This window comes from Melitaea cinxia, chromosome 4 (genome assembly GCF_905220565.1).
Source record: "Melitaea cinxia chromosome 4, ilMelCinx1.1, whole genome shotgun sequence".
NCBI classification, from domain to species: domain Eukaryota; kingdom Metazoa; phylum Arthropoda; class Insecta; order Lepidoptera; family Nymphalidae; genus Melitaea; species Melitaea cinxia.
This window is the reverse complement of record NC_059397.1, coordinates 18,689,068-18,704,490: the sequence shown is the minus strand read 5'-3', so window position 1 is coordinate 18,704,490 and position 15,423 is coordinate 18,689,068. Positions and strand designations below refer to the sequence as shown.

General features: G+C 33.3%; 1 protein-coding gene across 1 annotated transcript; it reads left to right on the top strand.

The window, feature by feature from the left end:
- The first annotated feature begins 7,348 nt into the window (after window positions 1-7,348).
- Window positions 7,349-14,938, top strand: LOC123670465 (trypsin delta-like). The gene is made up of 6 exons (XM_045603959.1): window positions 7,349-7,562; window positions 9,887-9,910; window positions 10,684-10,831; window positions 12,940-13,192; window positions 13,549-13,704; window positions 14,783-14,938. The coding sequence occupies exons 1-6, from the start codon at window positions 7,349-7,351 to the stop codon at window positions 14,936-14,938; spliced, it is 951 nt and encodes a 316-aa protein (XP_045459915.1).
- Window positions 14,939-15,423: the final 485 nt, after the last annotated feature.

Sequence of the window (15,423 nt, the reverse complement as noted above, 5' to 3'; positions counted from 1 at the left end):
CGATACAGAGTCATCTAGCGGCAAACGCTAGAACTATGTTGAAATCCTGAATTTCCCATACAAAATGAAGTTAAAATTTACGTCCGTTATTGCGATACGGATTACACAAAACTCGTATAGGCACTCAGCTGTCTGTATCTTTCTCGCTCGGGTAGACTCGGCGGTCCCGGGTTCAACCGATCGAGCCTTTCACCTCAGAGCGTGACGGATCAGCCTAACTTACTCCTTACAAAAAAATGTGTGTGCGGTACTCCAAAAGAAATATTCACTTCAAAAATCTTAATAGAATAAAATTATGATTAATTTATTTTAATCTCGTCGTAGCGAGTATGAGCCCGTCGATACAGCAGTATTTCAATTAGATAATAAATACGAAACTTAATTAGAGTGCATCATAACTCGGAAGGCAGCGAACGATACCGTGAAATACTCAAAATAGACAAATACAAAATAGTATTTTAAATTTTATTTGTTTAATTTTCATACCAAATGGAAACCCAGTATACGTTTAAATAATCTTTTGCGGTTTTTTCATTTAATAATATTAGTAAGATGTTCGCAGTACGTCATCGTAATGGATTGAATTTTAGCTTGTTTATTGTGTCGTGTGCCCGTGGGTACTCTTAAGCTATTACAGAATTGTACAGTTATTAAAGTTATTCCTCCGATAATGTGTCATGTAGTTTGACCGGGTAAGAAATTTTAAAAGTATTTGACTTAAAATAAAGAAGTTTGGTTGAGGATTGGTTGAAGGTTGAAAAGAACATTTCCTTGATTGGTATAACATATTCAAGTATGTTCTTGGAATAGATTTTTATAATAACTATAAAGAAACCTAATAAATCAACAACTATAAGTATTTCTTTGTATATTTGTTATAAATTTCAGTGCAGTAAGATTTCATATAAATTTATATAGTGAACCTTAAGTGGTACTAAGGTACCGAGTGTTTGACGTATGAAATATTTCATTTAATCAATTAAATTGTTACGATACAAAAACGAGTTCTATTTTGTTCAAAGCGAGGGATAAAAGTTAATTGAGTGGTTAAATTAAATTACGATATTTTTTTAAAGCGTTTTTATTTAGTGGTGTTTTATCTTTATGAATATACTACGCCGCTAAAACGGCGGACTTCATATCATCACATTTTTTTTTCGTGAATATATAACTTTATATATAACTAGCTAAGCCTCTCAAAAACTCTCATCAAAATCGGCTTAGCCGTTCCGTAAACCTTCCTCTTGAAGCCCTCTCTCCATTGATGCCGCATAAAAATCCGTTCAGTAGATTTCGAGGGAATCGATCACATACACTTTTGGGGACTTTGTTTTATAATACTCTTAACTATTGCCCGCGACTACGTCCGCGTGGTTATGAAGATATGCATTACTATTATGATGTTTAACGCAAATTATTTTTTTTATTTCAGTCACTTGAAATGTTTATCACACCGAATAACTTTTTAAAAGGCATAATTTAGTACAATTTAATAGTTATTTTTATAAAACCTCTCGATACACCACATTTTTAGATTCATTTTCAGGCTGGAGTATAAATAACCTATCAGGCGAACTTACTCTAGAACAGGCCACATATAACTGACCGTAAGAGAAACAATCGTTTCTTAGATCTACGCCAGCTACTTCTAATGTTTGGCCCTGCGCCTTATTAATAATCATGGCATAACACAATTATTTACCTGGAAATTGGAAATTGAATTTGGTATTGAATTTAGTAAGGTGACTAGAACTCGTGGGGGGAATCAGGGATAGAGTCGGCAACGCGCATGCGATGCTTCTGTTGTTGCAGGCGTCTATAAGCTACGGTAATTGCTTACCATCTGGAGAGCCGTAAGCTTTTGCTAACCTAGTTATATATATTGCTTATATTGCATATATTGTTTGTAAGCAAAATATTACATAAAAATATTTTTTGACACACCTTGCGTTGCCGCCATTTTCACTGATACCGTAAGTATCCATTGCTGCCATCACCATTGCTATCATATCCGCTACCGCCATTTCCGCTGTTAGCGTTGCCACTGCTACCATATCCATAATCACCATATCCATTGTTATCTTCATACCTATTTACGTATAAAAAATATCATTATATATTTGCACGATAATGAGCTATCCAATTTGATGCATTCAAAATTTATCTGCGTTTATATATTTCCGCAATTTATTTTTATCGATATAAATGTATAAAAAATAAATAAAATAAATAAATAAATGTAGATAGATCACAAGAATAGTTATTCTAGCAACTCACCAAACTACCTCGAAACATACTTCGAATCACTAAACATTATATATGTGATTTTTTTTTATAGATATATTACTAAATCAGAAACAACGAGGTAGTAAAAAACTACCTTGGAATAGATTTTTACGAACAAAGTCACGTGAAATAGCAAGTAGCATATATGTAGTATCCTACCTTACCTGTAGACGAATCACAGCGAAGCACTTTGTGAGTAAGCAGGTCAAAGAGTGACCTGTGTCACTTGAGGAGCTGCTAGTTGGAGCCTTTGTACAAGCCCCGAGTGCCTCCAACAATGGACGGATGTAAGATTAAGGTTTTAAGAGATCCCTGTAAAATGTTAAAGCACTTTTTCTTAATTAATAACGGCGGCCGGAATTAATGTAATATTCCTTGCACGAGTTGAAGATGAAAATGTGTAATTTTTTTCATATATGTGTATGTAGGTAGGTACATGAGATTTTTATACATTAGTAGTGTATGAAAATTCCTTGCTACTACTGTAAAATTAACTATAATAATATATTTTTCATTATAATCTGATGTTTTAAAGCGTAATATGCATATTACTTACTGAAACAGGTACGACGATTAAGCTGGAGATTACTGTCCTTACCAAGAGTAACAATCGATGTCAAGTAAGAAATCGAGACTTTTTTGCGAGTTTTTTTTTTATTCATTTGAATTTGTTTCTTTTGGCGCGTTAAGGAAAATTGATGAGAGTAAATATTTACGATGCGCGCGCATACCGTCACAAAAAAACCGACACTCTTAAGTTAGCTAGTCAACGAAGAAGATGTTAGCGACGTGAAGTTAGCTAGCCGATGAAGTATAACTTCTTACGTGCGTACATGAGTACACACACACTTTTTTTCATTATTTCAACACAGAGAGTGCAAAGTTTTTTAATTTTGTAAACAAACGTTTGTAAAATGTAAAAAATAAGACTTTCGTTGTATAAAAAAAAACTGTTTTATTAATTTTATTCGCTAAGAATAATAATTCACCATAACCGTTATTAATAGCGCCTTTGTATTAATAATAGCAATAATTACGTATTATGCTTAATCGAGCTAACACCCGCATTATTGTAAACAAAACGTATTAAATATTCCACCGGCAGAACGATGGTTGTAGGCTGTTCCGATATGCCGCCTCTAAACACATGTACATACAGGAATTTTCGAAAGACATGCAAGTTTTTATAATAAATTTTCCGAGCACAAGACACACCTGAATTGGAAACATTAAAATTGAAAAAAGCAGGGACTTTGTCTAATTTAACTCCGAATTTCAACACAATTGAACAAATTCGTAAACACTTAGTAAGCAACAAGAACGTCCCTTTCTTCTTCTTTTGGTTTATTGAGCTTAAGTAGTAGCCAAAATGTACAAATAATTACCGTAACGTAGAATGACGAATATGTACTTAAAAAAGTTTGACTGATACTCGATGTCATTAGTCAGAACAACTATAAATTTTTTTCAATTTAATAATTACATAATGTTGTCATACAAAATAAATTCATTGATTCAGCCTGTAACATCCCACTGCTGGGCATATATCTCTGTCTCCGTATAGGTACCGGAGCATAATACACCAACACTGCTCCACTGCAGGTCGGATATATGTATATTCCCTACTGTTAGTAACTTTGGTAAAGTGGTAAAGTAGCAGTGGTAACAGCAGATGTTTATGGCAAGGATAATCCAAATAATCCAACTAAACTGCAAATTAATCCAACTAAACCGAATTGACAAATAAAATTAAATTTATAAATTCAAGTAAATTGATAAATTATGTTCATTAATATTTTAATCTCATTATTGTTTATCTTCGATCTGAATACGCTTCACGAAATTCAAACAAACCGAAAACAAAGTTTTTCAAATAAAATGTAATACAATTGTGTTGTGAATAAGTGAATAACTCGGAATTAGGTCGAAAGTTGGAGACACCGCGCCAGACCCATTTACAGAGCAACTCCGAACCGAAACTTGATCGAAAGAAACAAATTTAATTACAAATTGTCGAGAGACCGCGCTAGTACCTGAAAAGTCGTTAATTAAATTCGGAGGGTAGATCTGAGTTCTATAGCGTTGAACTGGGAACGCCGTGTTCTCACAACTCGATGTTTTCGAAGATATAATAAGTTCGTACAATCGTAATAAACAAACGTAAATCTTTGTCGAGAATATTCTGTATTGCATGGTACAAGTCTAACGTGTGTTTTATATTGTTCTTTTTGAATTAAGCTATATATTAATATGTGAAGCAAAAACTTTGTACCCCTTTTTAAAAACTTTGTACTCCTTTTTACAAAAACTGCGCGGACGGAGGAGTATGAAATTTCGCAAACTTATAGTTTATATGGAAGAGTGCAGAATACTATTTTTTTTTATTTATGCATAAAAATACATGAAATCAATTTAAAAAATTACACTTACTTTTGTTGATTATTATAGAAGTATAATCTTTAACAACAGAATCTTAATAATGTTCAAACTTATAATATAAATTAATTATGTCAAACTTATAATTTAAATAAGTTATGGTCGAATTTTTGTCCACTAGTACTAAAAAATTTAATATATAGTTGAAGAATTATTGAAATTTATTAAAGAATGTTAACTTTTGTATCTTTATAAAATGTGAACTAGAGTTTGTATCATTGTACAAATCTGTGAAAAAAAAAAAAAATGAAAAATTATTATATAAAGACACTAGCGACTAACCCCGGCTTCGTACGAGCAGGATGTAATCATATTAACGACAGATAGGGCCCGGCGTGATAGTTGTATTCGTATAAAAAGAGTAACGTGATTGGAAAAACGTGTTATTTTCACGCATGTTAACAATTTATTAATACGCTTCCTTATAACTTCCTTATAAATCATTCCTCTTCTGGATTCTGATGTCAAAAGCCAGACAGACAAATAAACATAAACAGATATAGAAAGACAGATGTGGCGGTGAATTTTTATGATATTTAGCTGCTGTAAAGATCCCTACATTGCACATAACAATTGATGACGCCTGAGAAAAATAAATAGCAACATTATTAAAGCTAAAAAAAATCCGCCGAAAAGGCCGAGGATTTTCATTAACCTCTCATAGAACTGTTATTGTGCTTGTTATTTTTATATATCGCTGTCCCCGGGCAATAAAGCGGTAATATCAAAAATCAAATTTTACAGGAGAAATAAAAGAAGCTAATTTGTTTATAGTGCAGTGTACAGTGATCCAAAACAGACGTTCAATATGTCAAATGAAAGCTATTTTTTTTACCAATTTAAGCTTTTAAAAATATTTTTTTAAAAACAAACCGTATATTTTTTTAATGAAATAATTAAAAAAATGTATAATACAATTCATAGATGATACTATTTTAATTGCAAGATCATTAACAATTACTGTAAAGATGTTCACCGGTTTTTTGTGTTATTTTTCTTAAGAATAATGCAATAATACATAGCTTAGTCGTAAGAGAATTATCCATGCAATAAAACGGTTATTGTCATTTATTCTAACAAAATATTAATAAAAAAAACTGAAAAAAATAAGAGTGATAGATTGATACTCAGAGAAGCCAAAAATTAAATAACATTAAAAAGGGTGTAACCGGCGTATACCGCTTTATTGCCCGGGGCCAGCGATATGGTAGAACAGATTACAGAGTATTAACTGAGGTAAGAAATTTCTTGCTCATAATGTGGCGCAGCCCGACTGGGGACCTCGACTTTACAGAAAATCACAGCTATATAATACTGCTTTCATGCAGTTTTGTGTTCCTGTGGTGATTAAGGTGACCAGAGAGAATAATTGTTTATAAAACAATAGATATTTGGAATGAGTATCATCTACATATATGTGAAGCCAAAACTTTGTACGCCTTTTTACGAAAATTGCGCGGACGGAGGAGTATGAAATTTCGCACACTTATAGTTTATATAGAGAAGGAGTGCTGAATTCAAATTTTTTTTTAAAAATTAAATTACATAAAAATATATTAAATCAATAAAAAAAAACATTACACACACTACCATGTATTCGACACACACACACACACACACACACACACACACACACACATGCACGCACGCACGCATGCACGCACGCACGCACGCACGCATATAATTTTGTTGATTGTCAAAGTCTGTAGTCAAATTGATTTATTTTTTTAAAAGGTTCTTTATTTTCATTATTTTTTGGTTTTCTTTAATTTTATTTTTTAATTATGGTTGAATTTCGACCTCTGAGTAACCACTAGTTCAATATAAATAGGCAACAATAGTTTTCATAAATATTAAAAAATAGTACGAAACTACATACTATAAAATTACTCCAGTCTACCAAAACGCCTGGACTGCACTGGCGACTCATTGGCGTGTAACTTCGCGGTCATAATATTACGTTATTTTAATAACTTCTCAATTTTTAGGTTGTTAATTAAAAACACAATTTTTTTACTTTTCATCTTTTCTATCAGACGCGTCTGAATTGTTTTCGTCTACTGAATATACAACTCTGTAGTTGTTGAGATTAAAAGCTCTGTATATTTAAATAGAAAATGGTTAAAGGATTTCATAAAATCTTAAATATATTTTATAATTTGTTCACGAATTCAGAAAACAAGACTGTTAAAAAAATTTCACATAAAATTATTTTAAAAAAAAGTTTTATTATAAAAAGTTTTGTACGTAGTCTATAATAAGTCTTAACAAGGTGCTCGTATCAAATTTCCAATAAATATACGTTAATTATTAAACACGTTAATCGTGATCGTTTCGTTTATTCTGAAGTGAAAGATCACTATCGCTTACAACTTAAATTAATTTCATGCTCATTTATTTTACCTTTTTAACTGAGTGATTGAAAATAAAATCAAATGCGTAATTTATTTAGTTTTCTTAATTTAATTTTATAACGAAAATCTCATAAAATTGATAAGAAAAAATATATAGATAAGAAAGAATTTGTAGTACACATTCATAAAATGCAATTTAAATACGTTTGTATTTACATTTGCGTAAATTTAAAAAGTAACAGTCATAAAAGTTAAAGTTTTTGATTATAATCATGTCAATTGTATGTCAGACTTTATATACAGTGATAGTATTGTCTATATCTAACGCCAGACAAAGTACAGTGAAGTGTAGAATCGTGATAGACTATTCGGAGCTGGCCGGAGAAGCGGAGAGCAACAAACACAATATACTCAAGTTCCTGAACGAAACGAGAGTTCAGAGGAAGTATAAAACGCTTTTCGATTCGTTATTAAAGAAATTGACAGGTAATTGTAATCTATAATATCTAATATATAAAATCATCAGGGTCCTGGAGAAGGTAAACTTCATTTGAAACCCGGAAAGGGGTCTCCGTCAAGCATTCGTCGCATAGCTCTGAAATGCGAAAGATTCCTGCAGCCGAACTGGCTCCACACGTATCGACTCGTCGTTCCTGTGGACCTAGCCAGTGAGGTCGAGAGGGTGGCGCAGAGCTTAGCTCTGCGTTTTACCTGATCCGTCTGCAATAGACGGACTAAGGCCAGTGATGATGATGATGAATATATAAAAATATAAAAATATTGTGTCAATATGCTTGTGATCGAACTCCTCCGAAACGATACTTAACTAATTTTTCTGAATTATTTGGTAGGTCTAAGAATATGTCATAATAAACTTTACATCCCCTAAGTGGTAATGATGTTCCTTATCCATATGGTAGAATAATATTTGCCTGGTCATCTTATATGTACCGAGTATATATGAAAACTAGCATTGCCCTGCGGTTTTACCCGCGTCAATTTGGGGATAAAAAAGGTTATATAGGTAATGCTAGGAAGTGCACTAATCAATACAAAAAAAAATTCAAATCGAAGTAGTTTTTGCTGTATTAGCGCGTTTCAACAGACAAACAAACAAACTTTTCAGCTTTATAATATTAGTAGGTATAGACGAATGACTAAAAATCACTGAAATCACTGAAATGGTTGATGATAAGAACATAGCTTTTTAACCACTGGACCATATTGTATATTTCTTTTTTCTTTTTTTATTCTGTATAGTCAGGGCCATGCATTTGTATTGGCCATACAACTGTTTGCCATGGTCTGGGTGTTTTGTGCAGTCCTTGTGGGTCTCCCTACCGAGCCTCGGAGAGCACATTAAGCTGTCGGTCCCGGTTGTTATCATGTACACCTTATAGCGATCGTTACTCGTAGTAGGGAATATATCCGCCAACCCACATTGGAGCAGCGTGGTGGATTACGCTCTGATCCTTCTCCTACGTGGGGAAAGAGGCCTATGCCTAGTAGTGGGATATTACAAACTGAAGCGATTGTCAGGGCAAGGTTTTAATGAATAAAAATTAAGCAGAAATCAAACAATTCACAAAAAAAATATGGCCATATAAAGTTTGCCATGTCAGCTAGTTGACATATAAATTTTTATTATATTTCATTTACGTATTTCATACAAGATACTACCAATTTTTATAGTCAAATACAGTTTTTTATTAAAAAGTAACTTCAATGTTTCCTACCGATTATTCTCTGCAGAATCAACATTCCGAATCGGTGGTAAATTCACTATTTAAAATAATAGTCACTTTTAAAATTTTAATTTGTAAAATGACGATTCGAAAGTGCTTTTAAAACATTTTTGAATAAATCTATTTTTAATTTTGTAATATTATTGTCACGTAATTAAAGCTATTTTTAATTTTGTAATACTATTGTCATGTAATTAAAGCTATTTTTAATTTTGTAATACTATTGTCATGTAATTAAAGCTATTTTTAATTTTGTAATATTGTTGTCATATAATTAAAGCTATTTTTAATTTTGATGTTGTAATATTATTGTTATGTAATTTCTGTAAACGAGCGCCGGAAATAGTCAGCGGAGCTTTTATGGCAAATAAGTTTATAGGGCTTTTGTTAATTGAACCGACCCTTTCCCTATTTAATAAACAATTCTGTTCTATTTGAAAAGGATTACAATTTGGGATTAACTATGGGAGCAATTCATAAAGATTACATTGGCTAATCACTTATTATATTACACTTTTTATTCTTCTATAAATATTAAAACAGTATTGTGATAACGTAAGGTTTGGATTGTTATCAAGAAAATGTAATTAATATTTTAGAACATGAGAAGTAAAATATTTATTTATTTATTTATTTACACTTTCACACACTATATAAAAATAGATATATAAAAATAGAATTTGCATCAGTTGCAACAGACGACCTTACTACAGCAATCTCTTCCAGGCATCCTTTGGGCAGAGGACTAAATAATAATAAAATAGTATTGATAACATTATTTATGTAACTCTTTTTATGTAATCTGTTTCAAATATATATACAGTCCACCTAACAGTAAGCGAATACTGTAGTCGAAGGTACCAGGAAATATCCTGCTCATAATATGGAGCAGCCCGACTGGGGAAGTACCTCGACCTTACAGAAGATCACCGCTAAATGACACTGCTTTCGAGCGGTGTTGTGTTCCTGTGCTGAGTAAGGTGACCAGAGCTCTGTAAGGTTGATGAACTTCGTAATAAGTTTGCTATATTTATTTTATTTTTAAAATCTGTTCTACATTTACAGCGTACGCGGAGTCCATTAGAAGAGGTAAAGTACCCTAAGGTCTTTATAATAATTTTTAACCTTTTTCCTAAGATAACGCCGCGTTGGCGCAACGGTCATAGCTATGGATTGTGCCTGTTGCGCTGGCGGTTGCGGGTTTGATCCCAGCACATGACAAACATTTTTATTGGCCATAAAGGTGATTGCTGTGGTCTGGGTGTTTGTGCAGTCCTAGTTGGGTCTCCCTACCGTGCCTCGGAGAGCACGTTAAGCCGTCGGTCCCGCTTGTTATCATGTACACCTGATAGCGATCGTTACTCATAGTAGGGAATATATCCGCCAACCCGCATTGGAGCAACGTGGTGGATTAAGCTCTGATCCTTCTCCTACATGGGGAAAGAGGCCTATGCCCAGTAGTGGGATATCCTGAAGCGGAAGCGGTCCCAAGATAACTGGAATTCATTTATGAATATAAGTAATCCGTGCCTACTAAGTATACCAAGTTTCATTCAAGTCCATTCAGAAGTCAAGCATGATGCTCAGTAAAAATAAAAACACAATATTTAATAAAATAAATAGGGAAAAGTGATATATAAATAGTTTTCGATTCAAAAAATAGCCCAAAACAAATTTCTAAATATATTTAATATTCAAAATTGTACCTGTAACAATTTTAATATAGTCTGTTGTCATTCTGTTACAGGTTTTAATAATTTAGTTCATACGTATAATTGATTGTATTCAATACTTCAAAGGTTAGATATTTTATACAACATCAAACAGGTTACAACAAACAATAAAAGGTTCTTGTATAACAGATTCAACAAGGCGAATTGTTTCCGGAGTGAACACTTCAATAGCAGCGGTACCCTGGCAAGTGTCGTTGAGGGAAAAGACGTACCCCATATGTGGCGGGTCTGTAATCACCGAACTCTGGCTGCTGACCGCCGCGCACTGCCTCTTGCGGTTAGTTTTAATAATTGTTAATATTTAACATTACAACTTTATGGACTTGTCTTTGGTTGTTCTTATGTCGCTTGTCTGTCTTTTTTGGTCTCCACGTTAAGCTGTCCCGGTTGTTACAGTAGCCAACCCGCAGTGTAGCAGCGTGGTGGATTAAGTTCCGACTCTTCTCCTATATGGAGAAAGAGGCCTATGCCCAACAGTGGGACGTTACAATGAATTATGATATAAACTTTACAGAAGTTGAAACCTCAGATTATCAGATATAAGTCCGGTTATCATATTCAATAAACAGTACGATTTTCTTACGAATAGTTAAAATTAGAACATGCTTTGTGCGAAGTTTGACAAACCGTTTCTGAAACGGAGCATTGTCACCAACAGACAATAATATAAAAAACACACATGACGCATATCCCTACTAATATTAATGTTATAAATGCGAAACTGTGTGTCTGTTAATCGTGCATTCACGGCAAAACGACTGAACCGATTTAAATGAAATTTGGTACACAGATAGTCTAGAGCATGAAAAAGGATATAGGTTACTTGTTAATGCGAAAAAGGGGTTGTAAGGGGTTAAAAGTTGGGGATGAAAAGTAGTATGGAAGTATCGTCATTTTTAGAGCTAGAAGCTTGAAACTTATTTTTAGGCTGTTGATACGATATAAATAAATATGACATTCAAAGTTTGTAAAAGTTTTACCCTCGAGGATGTAAATTGACAATAGGGGATAGAAAATGAAAGTTTGAATGGCAATATGTAAGGTTTGTGTGAATGTTTTACAAGTTTGCGACAAAAGGCAAAATATTAGAGCTATTCTCATGTCCAAAATAAACCAAAAGATATGCTTCATTAAAACGCTTATTAACACATCCTATTTTGTACCAGTAAAAACATAAAACGAGATACAGATCTATTTTGATCGACCCGTTAGCACAGATTTCTTTTTTTTTTTTTTGTTCGGCTAACAAGCGTACGGCTCACTTTATGGTAAGCGATTACCGTAGCTTATAGTTTAAAAACATTAAATATACATTCATTATTATTGTTACTTTAATACGCTACACCCTATATAAAATATTATAAACTTTATTGGCAACAAAATAATCTCAGTTGCGCATCAAAGGCCCGCATTAATCCGAACATTTCATAAGCATTGCCCCAGTATTGTCGCTTGTGAAGATAAACGGACACAGTACGTTCTTTTTACGCCTCGCCCCTCGTGAATTGCAGCCTTCCACAATTTCAATTTATTCTCGAGGGGTGAATTGTATTTTTTCCGATGCAAAATAGCAATAGCCTCCGGGGTGGCAGAGAAACACGGGTATATTTTTTCCCGTCCAATGTAGGTGCTTCGAATCTTTACGACGACTCTAAAGAAATTTATTATCAAATACTTTGGAAGCGATACGTTTTCTACGAATGGTGAGCTTGTTCGCAGACGATAGGACATCTTTGGGATATTAAGAACATGTTTTCTTTACTTTATACGAGTATTGTGTATGCTAGATTGAATGCTTTTACTTCGATGTTTGAAGATTTGGAATCATTTTTTATTCTATATTCAATTTTATTGTTTTTATTTTTATTTTTGTGATTAGATTTTTTATTTCACTGTTACGTTTTATTTGGTAACTATGATGTAATGCAATTGTGTTTGTTACTTAAACTACATAATGTTTATTCCATATGTTGTTACTACCATCGTTTTGATTAATTTGTTTTAAAATATAATATATACTCGTATTATAAATTTTACTAAAAAATATCTTTTAAAATAAAAGAAAAATAAACAATATAAATAAACGCTTCACACTCAACGGCCGCCAGTAGGACTTTCTTCTATGTCAGAGTCTGGAACCACACGACACACAACCTCAAATGCCCAGACCACGACAAACATCTATATGGCCTATACAAATGTTTGTCATGTGCGAGGATCGAACCCGCGACCGCTAGTGCAGTATATAGTGACCTCTGTAGCATATGTAGACCTCTAAAATTCTGTCTGAAAAACCAAAAACCCCATAGATTCATGGTAACCTAGAACATACATATCAGATGACTTAATAGCAATAAAGTATGTATTTTAATATTATTTCCACAGACCTCAACCAAAGGACCTAAGTGTTCGCCTTGGGTCTTCATGGAAAACCCACGGAGGGGAGATGTATGACGTGAAGGAGTCCTATGTCCACCCGCAATACTCCAGGAATACGAAAGTGAATGATGTAGGTCTGATCAAACTGTACTCTCCGCTTCGTTTCTCAGCAAGAGTTCTCCCAATCGGAATGGTGGATAAGAATACAAGGATTCCAGCAGACCGGGCTGCCATAGTTTCTGGATGGGGAAGACTGAGAGTAAGTAAAATTTTAAAATAAAGTGTATTAAGCTTAAAATGAATTGATCCGATCAGTTCGCCGACTGGCTGTCCACTTGAATTATTGATGTAAATAAACTTTTCTAAAACAGACTATATTTATTCCATTGGCGGGGGGTGGGGTTAAAATTAGGTCTAAGGAGAGAAATCTTCTCCATGGGATATTAAAAGTTTCTTAGCAACTTTTTAGATACAATCTCATGCTAATTTAAATTGTTTTGCCAATTTTGCACTGCCAGCTTGATGGAGGATATTTGCGTTTTATTCATCACTTTGCATTGGATTGACAGATTAGATGATTAGTCAATTTTAATAAAGAGATCATTACTATTACAGGAAGGTGGTCCAAGTGCAATGTTCTTACAATCGTCGACTGTAATGACAATTGCTATGAAACTGTGCCGCAACTCCGGTCTCGACAGAAACCCGATAGATCCTGCCTCCATGTTCTGCGCTGGATCTTTTACCCAGCCTTCGCCTGATGCTTGTCATGTAATGTAGTTTTGTAAAAATCTCGAACCTTAATTTACCATTCTTTTTAACCGACTTCCAAAAAGGAGGAGGTTCTCAATTCGACTGTATTTTTTTTATGTATGTTATATCAGAACTTTTGACCGGGTGGACCGATTTCGACAAAATTTTTTTAATAGAAAGGTGGTGTGTGTCAATTGGTCCCATTTAAATTTATTTGAGATCTAACAACTACTTTTCGAGTTATATCTAATAATGCGTTTTTACTTGACGCTTTTTTCGTCGACCTACGTTGTATTATACCGCATAACTTTCTACTGGATGTACCGATTTTGATAATTCTTTTTTTGTTTGAAAGAAGATATCCCAAGTTTAGTACCCTGATAAGGAAACCTGGATCTAATGATGGAATCCTAGGGAAATCGAGGGAAACTCTCGAAAATCTGCAATTACTTTTTACTGGGTATACCGATTTTGATAATTTTTAATTTAATCAAAAGCTGATGTTTATCATGTCGCATTTAAATTTTATCGAGATCTAATAACTACTTTTTGAGTAATCTTTGATAACGCGTAGTTACTTGACTATTTTTTCGTCGATCTACGTTGAATTACTTGTCGATGTAATTGAAGTCGGTTTTTTTCGTTTGTCTGCAAACACAATTATGCGATAATCATTTCTGTGATAAATAATATTTTAATAAAATAATAACTGACTCTTTTTATAGATAAGATTTATACACCAAGATAATTTATGCTATTCGACGTAAAAAAGGCCGCTTAAAGTAACTTGTTATAACTCTAAGCAATACCAAAATTATATTCATACATCCCAACACACCATCATCATTATCTAAAGTCGGGATGTATGAATATAATATTTTTATTGTTTAAAGTTATACTTTAATGACTTGACGATGATAATGATGGTGTGATGGGACAGTGAACACTCTAGGTAGCTGTTACGCTAGTGACTTGTTGTAGATACCAACTCTTAAAAAAAATCTACAGGCCATTCAAATTTTTCAAAACAAATACAACAGCCAAATTACACGGGTTTCATTCACTAAAGGCTGATTAATTACAATATTATCACCAGGGTGACAGCGGAGGGCCTTTAGTCAGAGAAGGCGTTCTCATCGGTGTGGTCTCGTGGGGACTCGGTTGTGCACGCGGCAACTTCCCCGGCGTCTACACTCGTCTCTCCAGCCCTGTCATATGGGATTGGATATATGGACACATCATGAAGACGTGATATCACACCAAAATTATTCAATTTTAATATTTTACGGGTCGATTCAAACATTTTACTGTTAAGTTTGATGTTTCTGTCAAAACGCCTAAGCGTGAATTAGAAGTAAATGATTACCCTTATGATATGTTGTAAGAAGAGTTTTTAACAAGATTGTCACGTTAACGTCAAGAATACAATGACACGCATTTTTTTTAAAGGATTAACATCCCAATATTATTTTAATTGCGACTAATAGGATAAAAGACAAGGCCTGTGTCTTACACATACGTATACTTAGTTAAGTTTATGTTTCGTTAAGTATTTTAAATGTGTTTTTCTGATACTATTTTAACTTGATAATAAATCTTAATTATAAATATACTCAAGAAGTGGAAACACCCCGAACATTAATAACTATCCTGAAATAAAATTGTCATTTTCATCATTTTTTTTTTTATATACATAAACACGTAATATAATAATAAAAAAGATTTCATACAATTTAT